At 37.0% G+C, this 16,041-nt stretch overlaps 2 protein-coding genes across 2 annotated transcripts in view; one reads left to right on the plus strand and one right to left on the minus strand.

The window, feature by feature from the left end:
• The window catches only part of LOC144437633 (dipeptidase 1-like), a 10,821-nt gene extending 3,977 nt beyond the window's left edge, over positions 1–6,844 (plus strand). Inside the window, exons 4-10 of the mRNA XM_078126615.1 lie at positions 9–159; positions 653–719; positions 1,377–1,553; positions 1,823–1,919; positions 3,284–3,359; positions 4,378–4,513; positions 5,961–6,844. Of these exons, the coding sequence (XP_077982741.1) occupies positions 9–159; positions 653–719; positions 1,377–1,553; positions 1,823–1,919; positions 3,284–3,359; positions 4,378–4,513; positions 5,961–6,068 (812 nt within the window). The 3' untranslated portion in view covers positions 6,069–6,844. The remainder of the gene's footprint in view (positions 1–8; positions 160–652; positions 720–1,376; positions 1,554–1,822; positions 1,920–3,283; positions 3,360–4,377; positions 4,514–5,960) is intronic.
• A 5,238-nt stretch (positions 6,845–12,082) lies between these two features.
• LOC144437351 (cilia- and flagella-associated protein 20) lies at positions 12,083–15,437 on the minus strand. The gene is made up of 5 exons (XM_078126276.1): positions 15,283–15,437; positions 14,398–14,477; positions 13,729–13,963; positions 13,351–13,416; positions 12,083–13,038 (listed from the first exon to the last, which is right to left on the minus strand). Exons 1-5 carry the CDS (start codon positions 15,364–15,366, stop codon positions 12,925–12,927), a joined length of 579 nt encoding a protein of 192 aa, XP_077982402.1. The 5' UTR covers positions 15,367–15,437; the 3' UTR covers positions 12,083–12,924.
• Between the last annotated feature and the right edge of the window lie 604 nt (positions 15,438–16,041).

The raw sequence follows: 16,041 nt of genomic DNA on the forward strand, positions 1-16,041 counted from the left end.
TATACCAGGAATCGTAAATGCACACAAGAATGGCAAGATAGGGAGCCTTATTGGTGTAGAAGGTGGCCATAGTATTGACAGCAATCTTGCGACTTTGAGACTCATGTATGAGGTTGGAGTTCGTTACATGACAGTTACACACAATTGTAACACTCCATGGTGAGTACAACACTTTTGTAGGATACAATTTATCCTAAAGCAACATACAGTTGGTTGTGTCCGACAAGTACACCTGACATCATTCTAACCCCCCCCCCCCCTTCTCATGCATGTTAAGACAGTACAAGCTTTTTTCATAGGATTATCTTTTCACATGTAACGATTATAAGTCTTGCTAGTCTGTAAGACACGCTGTGTCGGGCGTCCTCACGCATCGGCTTATGCCTCTCAAGAGCAAACGACACGGCCTAACTGATTGATACTGACAAAAGTGAAATTTTAATGGAATCACAATGTAAGTGATCGTCCTATCTTTATAACTTTTTCGTGAAGGTACTTTGATGTGTCCGAAGGTGTGACGTATGATTTTATTTGACCAATTAGCACGCTCTAACATTATAAGTTATGTAGTTCACAAACTATGTTTGAGCGGTAATAGCGAGCAACGAGATCAAATCCTTACTAGCTGTTATCTTGGTTTTACTGTCTGTAGGGCAGATAACAGTTATATGACGCGAGATAACACATCAGAACATGACGGTTTAACTGACTGGGGAAAGGTAAGAAGTTATTCTATTTGTCATATCAGTTATTAATGGCGCTACCAATGTGAATCGGCATAAATTTCGTTACTTTGAAGATTCTGGTAGAATTTGATAAATCGATATTAAGAATAACAAGACATTGCTGCGTATAACATCAAATCAATCGGAATATTTGTATCTATTCAATGGAAATATTTGTGGGTGCAGGTCAGAAGAGAATATATGGATCAAAAATTAAGTCCCAACTCTAAAATAATAACAATTATATTATTGTAAAACCAGGAAAGGGCTAAAAAGACGTGCCGTGAAAATTACCCAACCTGACAGTGTACATGTATAGTCGTTCAGGCCAAAAGTATTATTCTGATTCTGGCTGTAGTATTTTGCATTTTTTCTAATTTTAACCATCTATGTGTAGTTTTTCGATGGAATCGACACTTTTATTCCATGTTTGCATTAATTAATTCAAACAAGATTATTGTTGATTTTGAAATTATACACACACACACACACACACATACACACACACACACACACACACACACACACACACACACACACACACACACACACACGTACACCTGCACACACACAAATATTGTTTATTACACCACAAGTGCACAGTCATTACTTTACGGCAAACATTCATGCTAGTTTTTTCTCATCACGTAGACTGTTGTCAAGGAAATGAACCGATTGGGGATGTTGGTCGACTTATCACATGTATCTTTTAAGACGATGGAAGATGCATTTGACGTCACATCCGCTCCTCTAATATTCAGCCATTCAAATGCCTTTGCTATTTGTAATCACTATAGGAACGTGCCAGACCATATATTGCAGAGAACGGTATGTACACGGTTCAAAACCGAGACCCAATTAATTAACACATAGTAAAATAAACTAAACTAAAATAACAACATCCATGTATCAGTGGCGACATCAACGACAGGTAATAAATTGTTTATCTGGTATCTACAACTTAGTGTCTCTTTCTTTTGAAGAGCTAGTCGTGTGAAAAACCGAGAGATTGGTCGTAGGTGGCGCAGTCTATTCTTCGAGTTGTAGTGCCCTTCAACCGACTATTTCAGACACATGCATGTATGATTTTTTCTTAGAAAGAAAATGATGGTATTGTCATGGTAACGTTTGTCGCGGGATTTGTCAACTGTGAACCAAATTTACAAGAAGTGTGTAATGTTTCTCAAGTTGCAGGTAAATTTAACTGCCAATTATACATGCTTTGTTTCTTAATTGTTGTCGAAGTCAGTTCTTACTTATGTCTCACTAGATTCAACTTTATACACACGTCTTCTGTATAGAAGCACCATTTTGTAAACAGGAACTTCAGAATCGATCGATGTACCTGTATATGTATATGTATGGTAATAGCTGTAGGCCTAACTTTAGACAGTCTTTTGTATTCCATGTGTTCATGTATTCCATGTGTTCATGTATTCCATGTGTTCTGTAAGATAAATTTATTTATACATTATCTTTTCTTATAATACCTTAAGATAGTTTTGATGAGAGCGCCAAACATCACTTATTCTGAGCCAATTATATTAGCTAAATATAAAGGGAAAGACTAATCGATACATGAACATTTATTGCTATGTCTAAGTATTTAACAGACTGTACCTAGAATACAAACTGACTGCAAACTAGATTCTCGCAAGCCAGAGCACAGATTTCTGCTGAATCTTGACGGGTACGTTTTGGACGTTGCCGTAAAGAGGCCTGTGGTTTACAACGTTGGTACATTTTGGACGTTGCCGTAAAGAGGCCTGTGGTTTACGACGTTGGTACGTTTTGGACGTTGCCGTAAAGAGGCCTGGGATTTACGTCATTGGTACATTTTGGACGTTGCCGTAGAGAGGCCTGGGGTTTACGACGTTGGTACATTTTGGACGTTGCCGTAAAGAGGCCTGGAGTTTACGACGTTGGTACATTTTGGACGTTGCCGTAAAGAGGCCTGGAGTTTACGACGTTGGTACATTTTGGACGTTGCCGTAAAGAGGCCTGGAGTTTACGACGTTGGTACATTTTGGACGTTGCCGTAAAGAGGCCTGTGGTTTACGACGTTGGTACGTTTTGGACGTTGCCGTAAAGAGGCCTGTGGTTTACGACGTTGATACGTTTTGGACGTTGCCGTAGAGAGGCCTGGGGTTTACGACGTTGGTACGTTTTGGACGTTGCCGTAGAGAGGCCTGGGGTTTACGACGTTGGTACATTTTGGACGTTGCCGTAAAGAGGCCTGTGGTTTACAACGTTGGTACATTTTGGACGTTGCCGTAAAGAGGCCTGTAGTTTACGACGTTGGTACATTTTGGACGTTGCCGTAAAGAGGCCTGGGGTTTACGACGTTGGTACATTTTGGACGTTGCCGTAAAGAGGCCTGTAGTTTACGACGTTGGCAAACTACAGCTCTAGACTACAACGTGTGGAGAATATTGAAGTCTGTTGTAGTAACAGGTAGATAAGCTGTACTGCAGACAGCCAACACAACAGACGAAGTAAACCAAAAGGAGAAATAACCTGTTTATCTTTAAAGTTATTTTTCTTATCCAATTATAAAGACCATATAGAGTACATCGCTGAAAAGGCTGGTTATGATCACGTGGGTATTGGTTCTGATTATGATGGTACTAGCAAGTGAGTTTCTTAATTAACCTATTGCATGGCATTCTTATTGTAGACTTGTAGTTTCTTATATATTTACACTAAGGGGAAGTAAGTTTACATTTAACAACCTTTGCGTACTTTCCTTATTTCAAAACAATATCTACTAACAATTATGGCAGATCATATGTCGCAATATTCAATAACAGAGTTATAAAAATAAAAGTGCTTTATCGAATATTACACACAACACATGACCTGCCATCAGAATTTACAGATTGCGTGAGTTATGTCAGATCACAGTAAGAATCACGTGCACCACGGGTACCATAACGTATCGAAGTGCAGTAGGGTATACATCAAAAGAAATCTGAAAAATCTGGTGAAAGAGTAAAATCGTCAGTTAACGTTGTCGATGTGGATTGCTGAATTCGAATTACAAATGACATCTCTCTCTCTCTCTCTCTTTCTCTCTCTCTCTCTCTCTCTCTCTCTCTCTCTATCTATCTCTCTCTCTATCTCTCTCTCTATCTCTCTACCTCTCTCTCTCTATCTCTCTCTCTCTATCCCCCTCTCTCTATCTCTATCTCTATCTATCTATCTCTATCTCTCTCTCTCTCTATCTCTCTCTATCTCTCTCTCTATCTATATATATCTCTCTCTATCTCTATCTATCTATCTCTATCTGTCTATCTATCTATCTATCTCTCTCTCTCTATCTATCTATCTATCTCTATTTCTCCTATATCTCTCTCTATCTCTCCTATCTCTCTCTATCTCTATCTCTCTCTATCTATCTCTATTTCTCCTATCTCTCTCTTTCTCTCTGTCTTTCTCTATCTCTCTCTCTCTCTGTCTATCTCTATTTATCTCTCTCTGTCTATCTCTATCTCTCCTATCTCTCTCTCTATCTCTCTCTCTGTCTATCTATATTTATCTCTCTCTCTCTCTATCTATCTCTATCTCTCCTATCTCTCTCTCTCTCTCTCTCTCTCTCTCTCTCTCTCTCCCTCTCTCTATCTCTGTCTCTCTCTATCTCTGTCTCTCTCAGTCTCCCAGTTGGATTAGAAGACGTATCCAAATTTCCTAACTTAATTGCTGAAATGTTGAAAAGAGGATGGTCAGATGAGAACGTTGAGAAACTTATTGGATTAAATATGATCAGGGTATTTGAAGAAGTTGAAAAGGTTTGTAACCACGTACGTCATTGGTGACGTTCAAAGTAGTTAGACATTTCCCTCTACATGACGTCATGTGACGGGGAATCATATCCATATATTGTCTATCCATAGGTCCTTTATACATGACCTGTAAACACTCTGGTGTTAATGGTTTATTGTAGCTTGAGAGGGCATAGTGTCAAGATGGGCACGGTAAGGATCTAATGAGGTTTAACCTCAGACCACCAGTGGTATGAGTTTAACGTATATAGCGAGATGGGCCCGGTAAGGATCTAATGAGGTTTAACCTCAGACCACCAGTGGTATGAGTTTAACGTATATAGCGAGATGGGCCCGGTAAGGATCTAATGAGGTTTAACCTCAGACCACCAGTGGTATGAGTTTAACGTATATAGCGAGATGGGCCCGGTAAGGATCTAATGAGGTTTAACCTCAGACCACCAGTGGTTTGAGTTTAACGTATATAGCGAGATGGGCCCGGTAAGGATCTAACGAGGTTTAACCTCAGACCACCAGTGGTATGAGTTTAACGTATATAGCGAGATGGGCCCGGTAAGGATCTAATGAGGTTTAACCTCAGACCACCAGTGGTTTGAGTTTAACGTATATAGCGAGATGGGCCCGGTAAGGATCTAACGAGGTTTAACCTCAGACCACCAGTGGTATGAGTTTAACGTATATAGCGAGATGGGCCCGGTAAGGATCTAATGAGGTTTAACCTCAGACCACCAGTGGTATGAGTTTAACGTATATAGCGAGATGGGCCCGGTAAGGATCTAACGAGGTTTAACCTCAGACCACCAGTGGTGTGAGTTTAACGTATATACCGAGATGGGCCCGGTAAGGATCTAACGAGGTTTAACCTCAGACCACCAGTGGTATGAGTTTAACGTATATAGCGACACGTCACACAATGTGTACTTTGTGTCGACTCATTGAGGTGAGAGTGTCTCATAATTTACAACGTGTATACGTTATGGGCATTATTTATAAGAAGTATGTCAAGGTCTAATAACAATACTCCACAAAAGAAGACGACCCTGTTCAATGTCTGTTGTATCAACAACATGGCATAAAAGAGTGCTTTTAGCAAAACGATGGCAAATCGATTTCATCAGTTCATTGTACGTTGCTATAATTATCATAATTCTACCCACTTCTACATTTGGACATTTTATGTTAACAAAGGGATTGTGTCACTATCGCACACTTAAATTTATGTTAATAACAAAACGATTATGTCACTATCGCACACTTAAATTAAATTTACCATGACGTACATGGATATTCCATTATTCCGTCAGCTCCTGGTTTTTCAATTATTATAAGAAATAATATAGTTTGTACAAGAGTAGACTATTTAATATAAATGTTATGAAAATATGTGACCAAATTTAGCTATTCTGTTGTAGAAAGGAATTCGCATTTACGGTGATTGTTGTCATATTTTCAGGTTCGGGACAGTCAACTAGACCTTGAACCGTATGAAGACTTACTTCCACTGGCAGACAGCGAGAGTGAAGCCAATAACACCTGTCGGTCTAACCGCTTAGAAGAGTGATTGTTTAAAATGATATTTACCGCCAAGAACCGATTACAATATATTTACATGATAAATTGTCTAGACACATTTTAAAAACGAAACCTATGAAATCCTACTCAACTGAATTGTGTGTATAATATGTATTATACTTAATATCAAATTGTATTGCTGTTAAGGTGTGGCTAACTTTTAATTCCACTGTCACTGTTTTAATGATTATTTTAATCAACACAATTAAACGAGAACGTGAAACAGCAAGACTCTGAAAAAACGAAGGAATTCAAACTCCTCTTTCGTTGATTAGTAATGCATATTGTCGAGTAAAAGATGTCGGAACTTTTTTTCATTAGTATTTGTGTTCATTGGATAGGAATGTACAAATACCACCTGTTGCACACATACATGACAACACAGGAAAACATAGGATTATCTGGGAGTATTATCAATCGAAATACTATACTATGACCACAAACGTGTGTTGACCTCGTGACATAATGCGAAACAAAACTTCATTTCCTCAACACCTACACGTAAATATGACGAGACAGTCTACAGCGAATGTAACAATACGATGAACCAGAGTGACATAGGTTAACCCGATACTACCCAAGGCGGTGAAAATGGATGGGAATGGATGTTTAGACACTGACATGTATGGATTTCTTAAACTATCGTATTCTCTAAGTTTAATAGATACTCGTAGGAACACCCAAGAGTGAATACATGTACACGTTGTCTATGGCAACTAAATGTAAACAATTCCCTGTTCCATATCCAGATAAAAAAAACTATTCATGTCATGTGATATTTAGAATCAATAATAAAAATATAATATACCACACCTTGGGTACATTTACTCCTTTTATCATATTTTTGTGTACGGAGGCAGTGTTACTAGTAATGAATATTTCAACACAACATTCAGTTCCCGCTACGTAGCCAACGGTGGTTTCCGCTGTAATGTCAATTGTAAAGATGACCCCCAAATTGACCCTGACTATAATTAGCTAAGACACGATACCGGTAGTTCCATTGTTATCGCATTGATCACTAGAAACAAAACCAAGGCTCACTCTCAGTCAACACAACTCATGGATTTCAATACCCCCTTTATTAGAAAATAATCAACCAATTAGCAAGGTAGGTACCGATCGGCGTGGAGTGACGTCATAGCGCCATCAGTTGCTGGATTTGTATGGGGGATTGTCAACAATAGTAAACAAACCCCTATAGAAACAGCGTGATATGATCTCTTCCTCGGTATATATCATGTTGTCATTCTACGTCTGCGAACAATAGAAGCCAACGTAAATCACACCTGTATAAGCGACTGTTGTGACGACGGTATACGGTGTGTATTTTAGCAAATGATCAGTACACTGAGGCGGGAAGTGCTGAAAGATTCGTTGAACTCAGTAGTTATTTTAGTACATTAGGTTGGGCTTCCGTTCTTGGTTTCTGAATACCTTTCTTCGAAATTTTAAACCCACTAAAAGGATTAAGTTATCAACTTCGCAAACCTGCCAAATAAAAAATATCGAGTATGTATTATTGTATACTATAAGTTTGAGGCCACACGTCATATGTGTTTTTCTTAATTCCATTTATGTGAATAATAATTTAAGAAAGTTGGACTCCGTAGCCCACTGACACAAAATTTGACACTGTCATTAACTTTGCACCTCTTATTAAAAATAACTTTAAAAAGTTACAAGCGTAGTCCTAACCACACTCTACATGTCGGTACATTCGCAGCCACCACGTGTCCGAACTATCATTTCAGTAGCTGGTATATATATATATATATATATATATATATATATATATATATATATATATATATATATATATATATATATATATATATATATATATATATATATATATATATATATATATATATATATAATCAAAGTAGGTTGGTTGGAACTTGAGGTGCTTGGTTGTAACTCCGAGTTTCACGCTCAATGCGTTCATCAGACAATATATATATGTAGGAAGTCAGTGGTAAGATTTATCCGTAGCACAGTGCTCGGAGTATATGTTTAGGGTAGAAGAAAATCAAGTAGAGTTTTTCGTCTCTACAAGCCTGTTTCGTGAGTAAATCACTCGTCAGGAGATGCTGATGTACTGAATATACCTCGTATAAATCGTGTGGTGTAAGGCGGGTTTTACCTAGGGTGTTGAGTGGTGCTTTTGTTTGTACAAAGGTGTTAATTATGGCGGTGTGCGATGGGGTCAGGTGTTACACAACAATGTTTTATTTCTATGACGATATATATATATATATATATATATATATATATATATATATATATATATATATATATATATATATATATATATATATATATATATATATATATATATATATATATCAATCTGCTAAGACAGTGCTCTATACCGCAGTGGCAGAGCGTAATAGTTTTGGTAGTACTGGAACTCTTTCTTGGGTGTAACTCGGAGTTTCACGCATATTGCGATCATCAGACACTCTGACTCATATATATATATATATATATATATATATATATATATATATATCAGAATGGAGTAAGCTTGTCAAAGTAATTTTCCTTGGCCATCTAAAATGTCAATATTAATATTCAACACAGTGCACGGTTAATATCGGTTTATATGTTAATTATCTCCCATTGGTACTATTTTCTTTATGATTCTAACACTTTGCAGTACATGAACAATATCATTTAACATTTTAATTATCTGAGATTAGGTCATAGGTACGTGTACTACAATCTCATTGTCAATACATGTAACACACAAAGAACATGTAAATGTAAAGTTGTTGAATTGAATCCTGTTGTTTATAGTACGACTATTTCTTTTTCGAACAAGGTTTTTCGATGTTTACTGCTTTGGTTTGTTTACACGTGCATAATATGGTGTTCACTACGCCGGTCATGACAATGCTTGAGTTCATTCATACCTAAGCGATTGTCCCGACCTATGTCTTTGTAAGGGAGCCTTCAGTATTTACAAGGGGGGGGGGTCACATTTTACAACCTGTTCTTGGGGGGGAGGGTCATATTTTGCATTACAATGTTTGGGGAGGGTCACATTTTACAATCCGTAGTTTTGTGACCAAATTGAAGATTCAATTATTGTCAATTTGTTTTGTGTATTTTGAGATGTAAAAGTGAGATGAGCACTCAACATTTATTTTTACGGGTAATTTACATGCCAAAATACAAAAATAAAAATTCATTTATTGTACGAAAATTGTTTTATAAAACGATGCATTTTGTTGAGTGTGCCATCTCACCTTATCACTCACACTGTCCGTGAATGTTGTTGTTAAAATATGATGGTGATGGTAGCAGTGATGATGATGATGATGATGATGATGATGATGATGATGATGATGATGATGACGACGATGATAATAATTATTATTATTTAGTTGTGAATGTCATAGAGAACACGGACAGTGATACATGTACTGACTCACGTAGTACCAGTGAGTCAAATTAGAGTGACACTGATAATGGCAATACTGAAGGTGAAGGTGATGACGATGACAATGATATCAGGGAACTTTTACAAGTGACCAGATCAGACAGAGTATGCACAACATAGAAAGCACGTTTTAGATACTAACTAGATTGTGTATGATTATAAGAGAAAGGTAACTAGCCAGTCTTTTACTGTTTGTCACTTTATATGTACAAATATTGCTTTCTAATACAGAGTGAAAATCATTTAATTTGTATGTATACATATAATGGAAATATTGATTAACGTTCAGTATATGCAGTTGTCATGGGGAGGGTCATGTTTTACAAAATGGGACAAAGGGGAGGGTCACTTTTTACAAATGGGGAATGGGGGAGGGTCATGTTTTACTTAACAGACCATGTGCGATTTCCTCCGCCCCCCCTGTAAATACTGAAGGCTTCCTAAGCGGGTACCGAGATTTGATAAGTTTGGACACTACATCTATTTTCAATATGCAACAATTCTGTACAGCACATATGTTTTAAGTGTAAAATGTGCTGCAATGCTTCTTCCTGCGATTGATAATGCACCACGTAATCAATTACATGTAACCCATAGCCTTGAATACAAGGCCAGAACATATACACGGTTTATTACCGACTTCCCTATAGCTCGCTTTTTTGACAGTCTAACAATACAACTGATACAAGTATAGGATGGACTATTTATAGCCACACCGGTGCTCATTTGGTATGTGTTTTTGGATATGGGTGTTGATGCGAGACATTTAAGACTCCACGTGAGTCATTCCTTTTGACGCATCAGTTATAGCTCTGGACGTTTGCCAAAATGTATATACACGTAAATATCATGCAACTATTTTTATATATCAGCTCATCTTATCTGTGTTTTTAGTTACATGTATATGGGTCATTGTTATAATCATTCCCAAAGATTCAAATTGTTATTAACGTTTTAACAATAGTGTACTTGTACTCCAATCGTTTCATATTAAGACAGTGTCTAAGAATACGTACGTAACTATGGTGATGCTAAGGCCTGACCTTGTTTTGGTATGGTGAGAGAGACCTCTTGCTTGACGGTAAATGTCATGTTGAGGTTTTCCTGCTTGGGATTATTACATGGGGAAAAACTCTTTGATGACATCACATTTACTACTCAGACAGTCTGTTAGCCTTGAAAAATACAAATACTAAAGTAACGATACTTAGTTATTCTTGCACTATTTACATTTCACGTTGATATGTATATGCATGAATTATCACAATATACTATCTAGAACTGTAATCCATAACAGTACTCTAGTAATCGTAAAATGGTAGTTAGCTAGTACTTTGTAAGAAAATAAATACTGTAACACGACACGATTCGACAAATAAAGGTTTACAACCCCTGTAAGTGTATTTCAGAATGAGAAGCATTGTTGTGTTTCTTATATAAAATAATTTTCTCCTGAGATTAGTTTGTCAGTTTTATAATATGGGAACCTTTGGAAGACATATGCTGACAAAATCATTTATTAAGAATTTCTGTAAACGTGCACATGCACATGAAAAGTGAAGTGTTTGTGTGGCCTGTATGCTAGTATGCAAATTATGACTTCTCCATTGTGACTGCTGTAGGCGAGTAGAGACTACGGTAGGATGTAAACATAACTACTATGGTGTATTTATGGCAGAATTAAGTCAAATTAAGTTATAATATTCCTTCAAAGTATAACCCACCATGTATTTGCCAAGATACATTGTCTAGGTGGATGTTGTTGTTGGAATTGGGGTTATTCTGTATCTATGCATTTGAAAGAACATGTTCAAAGTTATATGATGGAAAGATATGTAAATCCAGGGTTTGATTAGGTGACAACCCCCCAAGTAGAATGTGCACAGCCTATATTATGTGCAGAATAGCCTTTTAGTGGTCTGAGACAGAATACATGGCATTGTATGGAAGGCATGTAGGGCATCTTGTAGCCCAGAGACTGTCTTGGTGTTACTTTGTATGGAAGGCATGTAGTACATCTTTCAGCCCAGTGACTGTCTTGGTGTTACTGTCACAAGAGTTCTCTACATTGGACCAAGGCTTTTGCCCTTCGAAGTATAGAAGTCAATTCTAAATTTGAAATTACCACCAACAACATTACTAAATTTCAGTGTTTTAATAAGAATTTATGATGTAATTGCATACCACATGACTTACATTAGCAGGGTAGCCTGAATACCCACTTAGATTTTGCACAGCTGTTAAGTTGCAATTTCAAATTTAGAATTGATATTCATGCTTCCAAGGGAAAAGACATGGCTTGGTGTAGACAGCTTAAAATAGTAAGTTACAACTTAGGCAAGTCTCTGGCTAAGCATCTTGAAACTGGAATGAGGTCTATATTGCCTGTCTATATTATTTTCCAGTACACCATGGGAACATCATTGACAATGCTCTACCAACATGTATTCACAGTAAGCTGTGTAAACTCAGATGTGTTACCATTAGAAGAGATTTTACATCAATCCACACACACGGCACTCCCAAAGTGACAAATAACACCCAAAAAATTAGGGAAAATGACGTAAACGTTTTATTAAATTAACAAATTGCAATTGTTCTGGTCTAACTTTATATGTAATTTGTTTAAAACCTAGTCTAATTTTCTCTTGTCTTAATCTGCTTGGTCATTTTGGTAAAATGAAATACTTTAAGTTCCTTGAACATTATATAAACATTTTGAACAAGAAACAATAGACTACCACTGACAAAAATATTTACAAAAGGTATGAAATGGCTGACAGTAGTAAAATTTTCAGAAGCAAAAAATAAAAGCCCCACTGAATACCCCTAAAGCTTTGGATTCAATGGTGTATTTTACATGAGTTTGAATGCTAAGCAAAAATATAAACAATAACTTTCTCCATAATATTGCAACAACTTGAATTGATAAATGCTAGTTGGGTAAATGGTGGAATATTTCTGTAGATATACCATTTTGTAAAGTCATGTTATTTAACCCAACAGCACATATACGGATGCAATATCAACACAGACAACAATAATTTGTAATGACTGATATCCTCTCCAGAGTTGTTCAACCCTAGATATGTGTCTGTTGTTGACCAGCATTGTTGCCCATGTTCCCCTTGTTTGCCAGTACTAGAACACTACTACAATTATCCAAGACCATGGCTGTATATTATGTCATCTCTGGTGATTTATTCAACAAACAAGTTTCTCCATTGGCATATAAAGGTATTTGTTTCAGTACAGTAGCACTGTTAGAGAATGTTTCTGTTTGTGAAATAACAATATAAACTGTCATAACCAAGTCCAAATGATACCACTGTCCACAGTAGATGGTCTACTATTGGCATATCACTGATTGTGTGGAATAGTCTGTACATGAAATTATTTATTTTCCACCCTTTTGAACAGGCAAGTAGAGTTTAAATTCTGCGGGTAGTTCCTCTTCTGAATAGAGTCTGTCTGAGAAGTATACACGGCGAATGCGGCAGTTGGCATGGATCTGTAACAAACAAGAAATGACAAAATTAATAAAAGCATTCGTGCCAAATCATTCTCTGAAAAACTATAGAGATTGAATGTATTCACCTTTCACACACAACATACACATATTGATACTATACTTTATATGATGAGTGTACACTTTCCAAGTGATGTCATACAGAGGTATCTGATAAGTCTGGGTGTTGAATGGCATTGCTAGATTAGAAGTAAATGATGCATCTCTAGGCAATGTAAACTCTTTTGCCAAACAGATTTATTGAGAGCAAATAACCAACAGATATATGATAAGGTAAAAGTATGAGATTCTTACCTGAACTCTGAGTGTTTCAATGTAGTTTGTACCATAAGCACGTCTTGTGAAATCTGACAAGTTGAACTGAAAAAAGAAGAAGGAAGCAATTGTTAAATAACTGAATCCATATTACTGTAATAGTGGATTAGAACATGAAACTTTGATGTTACATTCATTCATTTCTTGACCTACCTACCTAATGAAACCATTCACACATTATTTGGAAACATTACAATAACAGTCTCTATGCATGATCTCAAGTGTGAAGCTCTACATAGTTCTATCATAGAGAGTGGAGAGGAAATACTGTTCTCATTCACTGTCTATGGTTCTATTATCATACATTGTAATATTGACACTCTACAGTTGTTGAAGTATGTGAAACATTCAACTCACCTGAATTTGATTCCAGCCGTCATCCAATCTCATTGGCATGGTACAGATAAATGGTTTGACACGAGTAGTACTCTGGTAGTTACTAGCCCTGAATCGTCTCCTCACATTCTTGTCATCTAGGACTTGAACTTCAAATGTGAAATATTTCTTCAAATTCTTAATGATCATTACAAGAAAAGGAAGTTTGATACCAAGTGTTTTCTTGGCGTCTGCAGGACATGTGATAAATGTTGTGCTGTGACAGAGAGAGGAAGGTACAGAACAATTAGTTTCAAAAATATATACTTTGCAAGTTACTACATGTTCATTGAATTAGCAAGACCATGTGGTCACCTTTTGACCTTAGTTTCATTTCAACATCTGACCCAGTAACATAACTGTGAGTGTATGCAAATCTATGACGGGACCTCTAGGACATGGTGAAGCTGGTCGACCACTTTCATGTCACTAGTACCATGAACGAGGTAATATACACTAACTCATCAAAATGATATTTGGAAAGTAGGCATCAGCCCGAGCAAAACATATGGCAGCTGATTACCTATGCCTATCTGTTCACGTGACTGCTTGCAAATAAGTCTTCACCTGGAAACACCCTCAGTGGGCCTCGGCGTATCATCTAATTGTACCCTAAAGTTTTAGATAATTGAAGTGATTAAATGTACTTACCTAACATTTGTACCGACTATTTCAAGTACCAGTGACTGAATATCGTTATCTGTTATCCTTTTTATGTGTCCATTACGAACCTGCAAGAGATGAAAGTGTGATGGTTAGGGACATGCTTCATTGGAGTGGGTAAAAGCATGACAACAAAATGGCGGTGACTCCGACTTACTAAACAACACTGTACTTCACGGTAACCAAACTATGCGTAAAGATTCAAATTCACGTCCGTTGTGACGATAAACACTGTGGTTATTTTGCTTAAATCATTAGTTTTGTTGGTTAATGTAATACACTTTTAAAACTTGACACTGAAGCTAGCGTTGTTGTTGGTAGGCGCGCCGATAACCAGGGCAGGGGCCTCAAAACACCGCGAGCAATCCATGTGTTTGATTGTACGTAAACACAACAGTTCGTTATATTTATGTTTGAAAACATTGTCTATAACCATTAACAAACCATATCTATACATTTAGGGAACATATTGACATTGTAAAAGTGACAATAGTATTCACAAATGCTAAGATGAGTTGACTTGCGACTGTATACTAAAGTTTCAAATGTTGTCGTCAAGCAGATTTGGTGGTTCCTGGTTAGAGCTAGTTCACGCGGGTCACCTAGTAACCCATACAGATGCATAAGTGAATGCGGTATCAACACGAAAATCAAAGAGAAATATATATATTTCTAAAAGTGGTTGATTGAAGAATATGTAGTTCACCAAAAAACGCAGATGAAACGTCCCTAAGACTGAATTTGTCTATAATAACAGCTCAGATGTGATGCTAGACCGGACAACAATATCATGACTACCCAGTATTACCACGGCGACGTGCTGAAGGCTTACACATGACACAAAACTGGACAGAAACGAGAAAATACGCTCACCTTTTTATCCCAAATTTGTAGCGGTTTGCTACCAATACTATACAGAATTGATAAAAATCCCGATTGGAACGTATTTTTAAACATCTTCTCTGTTTCTAAGGGTAATTCCACGTAAATTCCAAGGAGCAGGCAGTCTCAGGTCCGACCGCGTTGAGTTCGTGTCGCTAAGTGAGTTCCTTGTGTGTGTACATGAACGTTCATACTGTATCTAGGGACAAAACTAACTTGGAAACGTAAATTATCAATCCGCGTTGATAGTTACTATATTACACTTGAAGTAAAATTACATGACTAGAAGGCTCAAAGAAATCCAAGCTGATAAGAAATGACGTATTTTTGAGTTAAGACGTCCCTATAATGCAAGAATGATTTTTTATTTTGCACATATATTTTGAACTATTTTCATGTGTAGTGTAGTGTCTTATGCGTCTAAGGGGTGATCCGCCATCAGGTTGACATGCGTAGCTCTGTGTTTGAGAACAGCTCCCAGTCTGTCGTCCGTAGTAACTATCGATGTCCTCTTATTGGACGGTTTTCTTTGGAGGTGTGTGCTATTTTCCATATATGGAGACTTCGCGCGTGACCCGCGAAAAAATAATATCGGTTGTAGAACAGTCATCGTTGTATTGATTGTATCCATTTAATTTCGGAAATGTTCACTTCTTATCTTAATGTGTTTGTCAGCACATTCCGGCGTCATGATACGTGGATTTATCGTAATACTATTGTCATTTTCTAAATATATATAAAAACTCGTAC

The sequence above is a fragment of the Glandiceps talaboti genome, chromosome 7 (genome assembly GCF_964340395.1).
Source record: "Glandiceps talaboti chromosome 7, keGlaTala1.1, whole genome shotgun sequence".
Lineage (NCBI taxonomy): Eukaryota > Metazoa > Hemichordata > Enteropneusta > Spengelidae > Glandiceps > Glandiceps talaboti.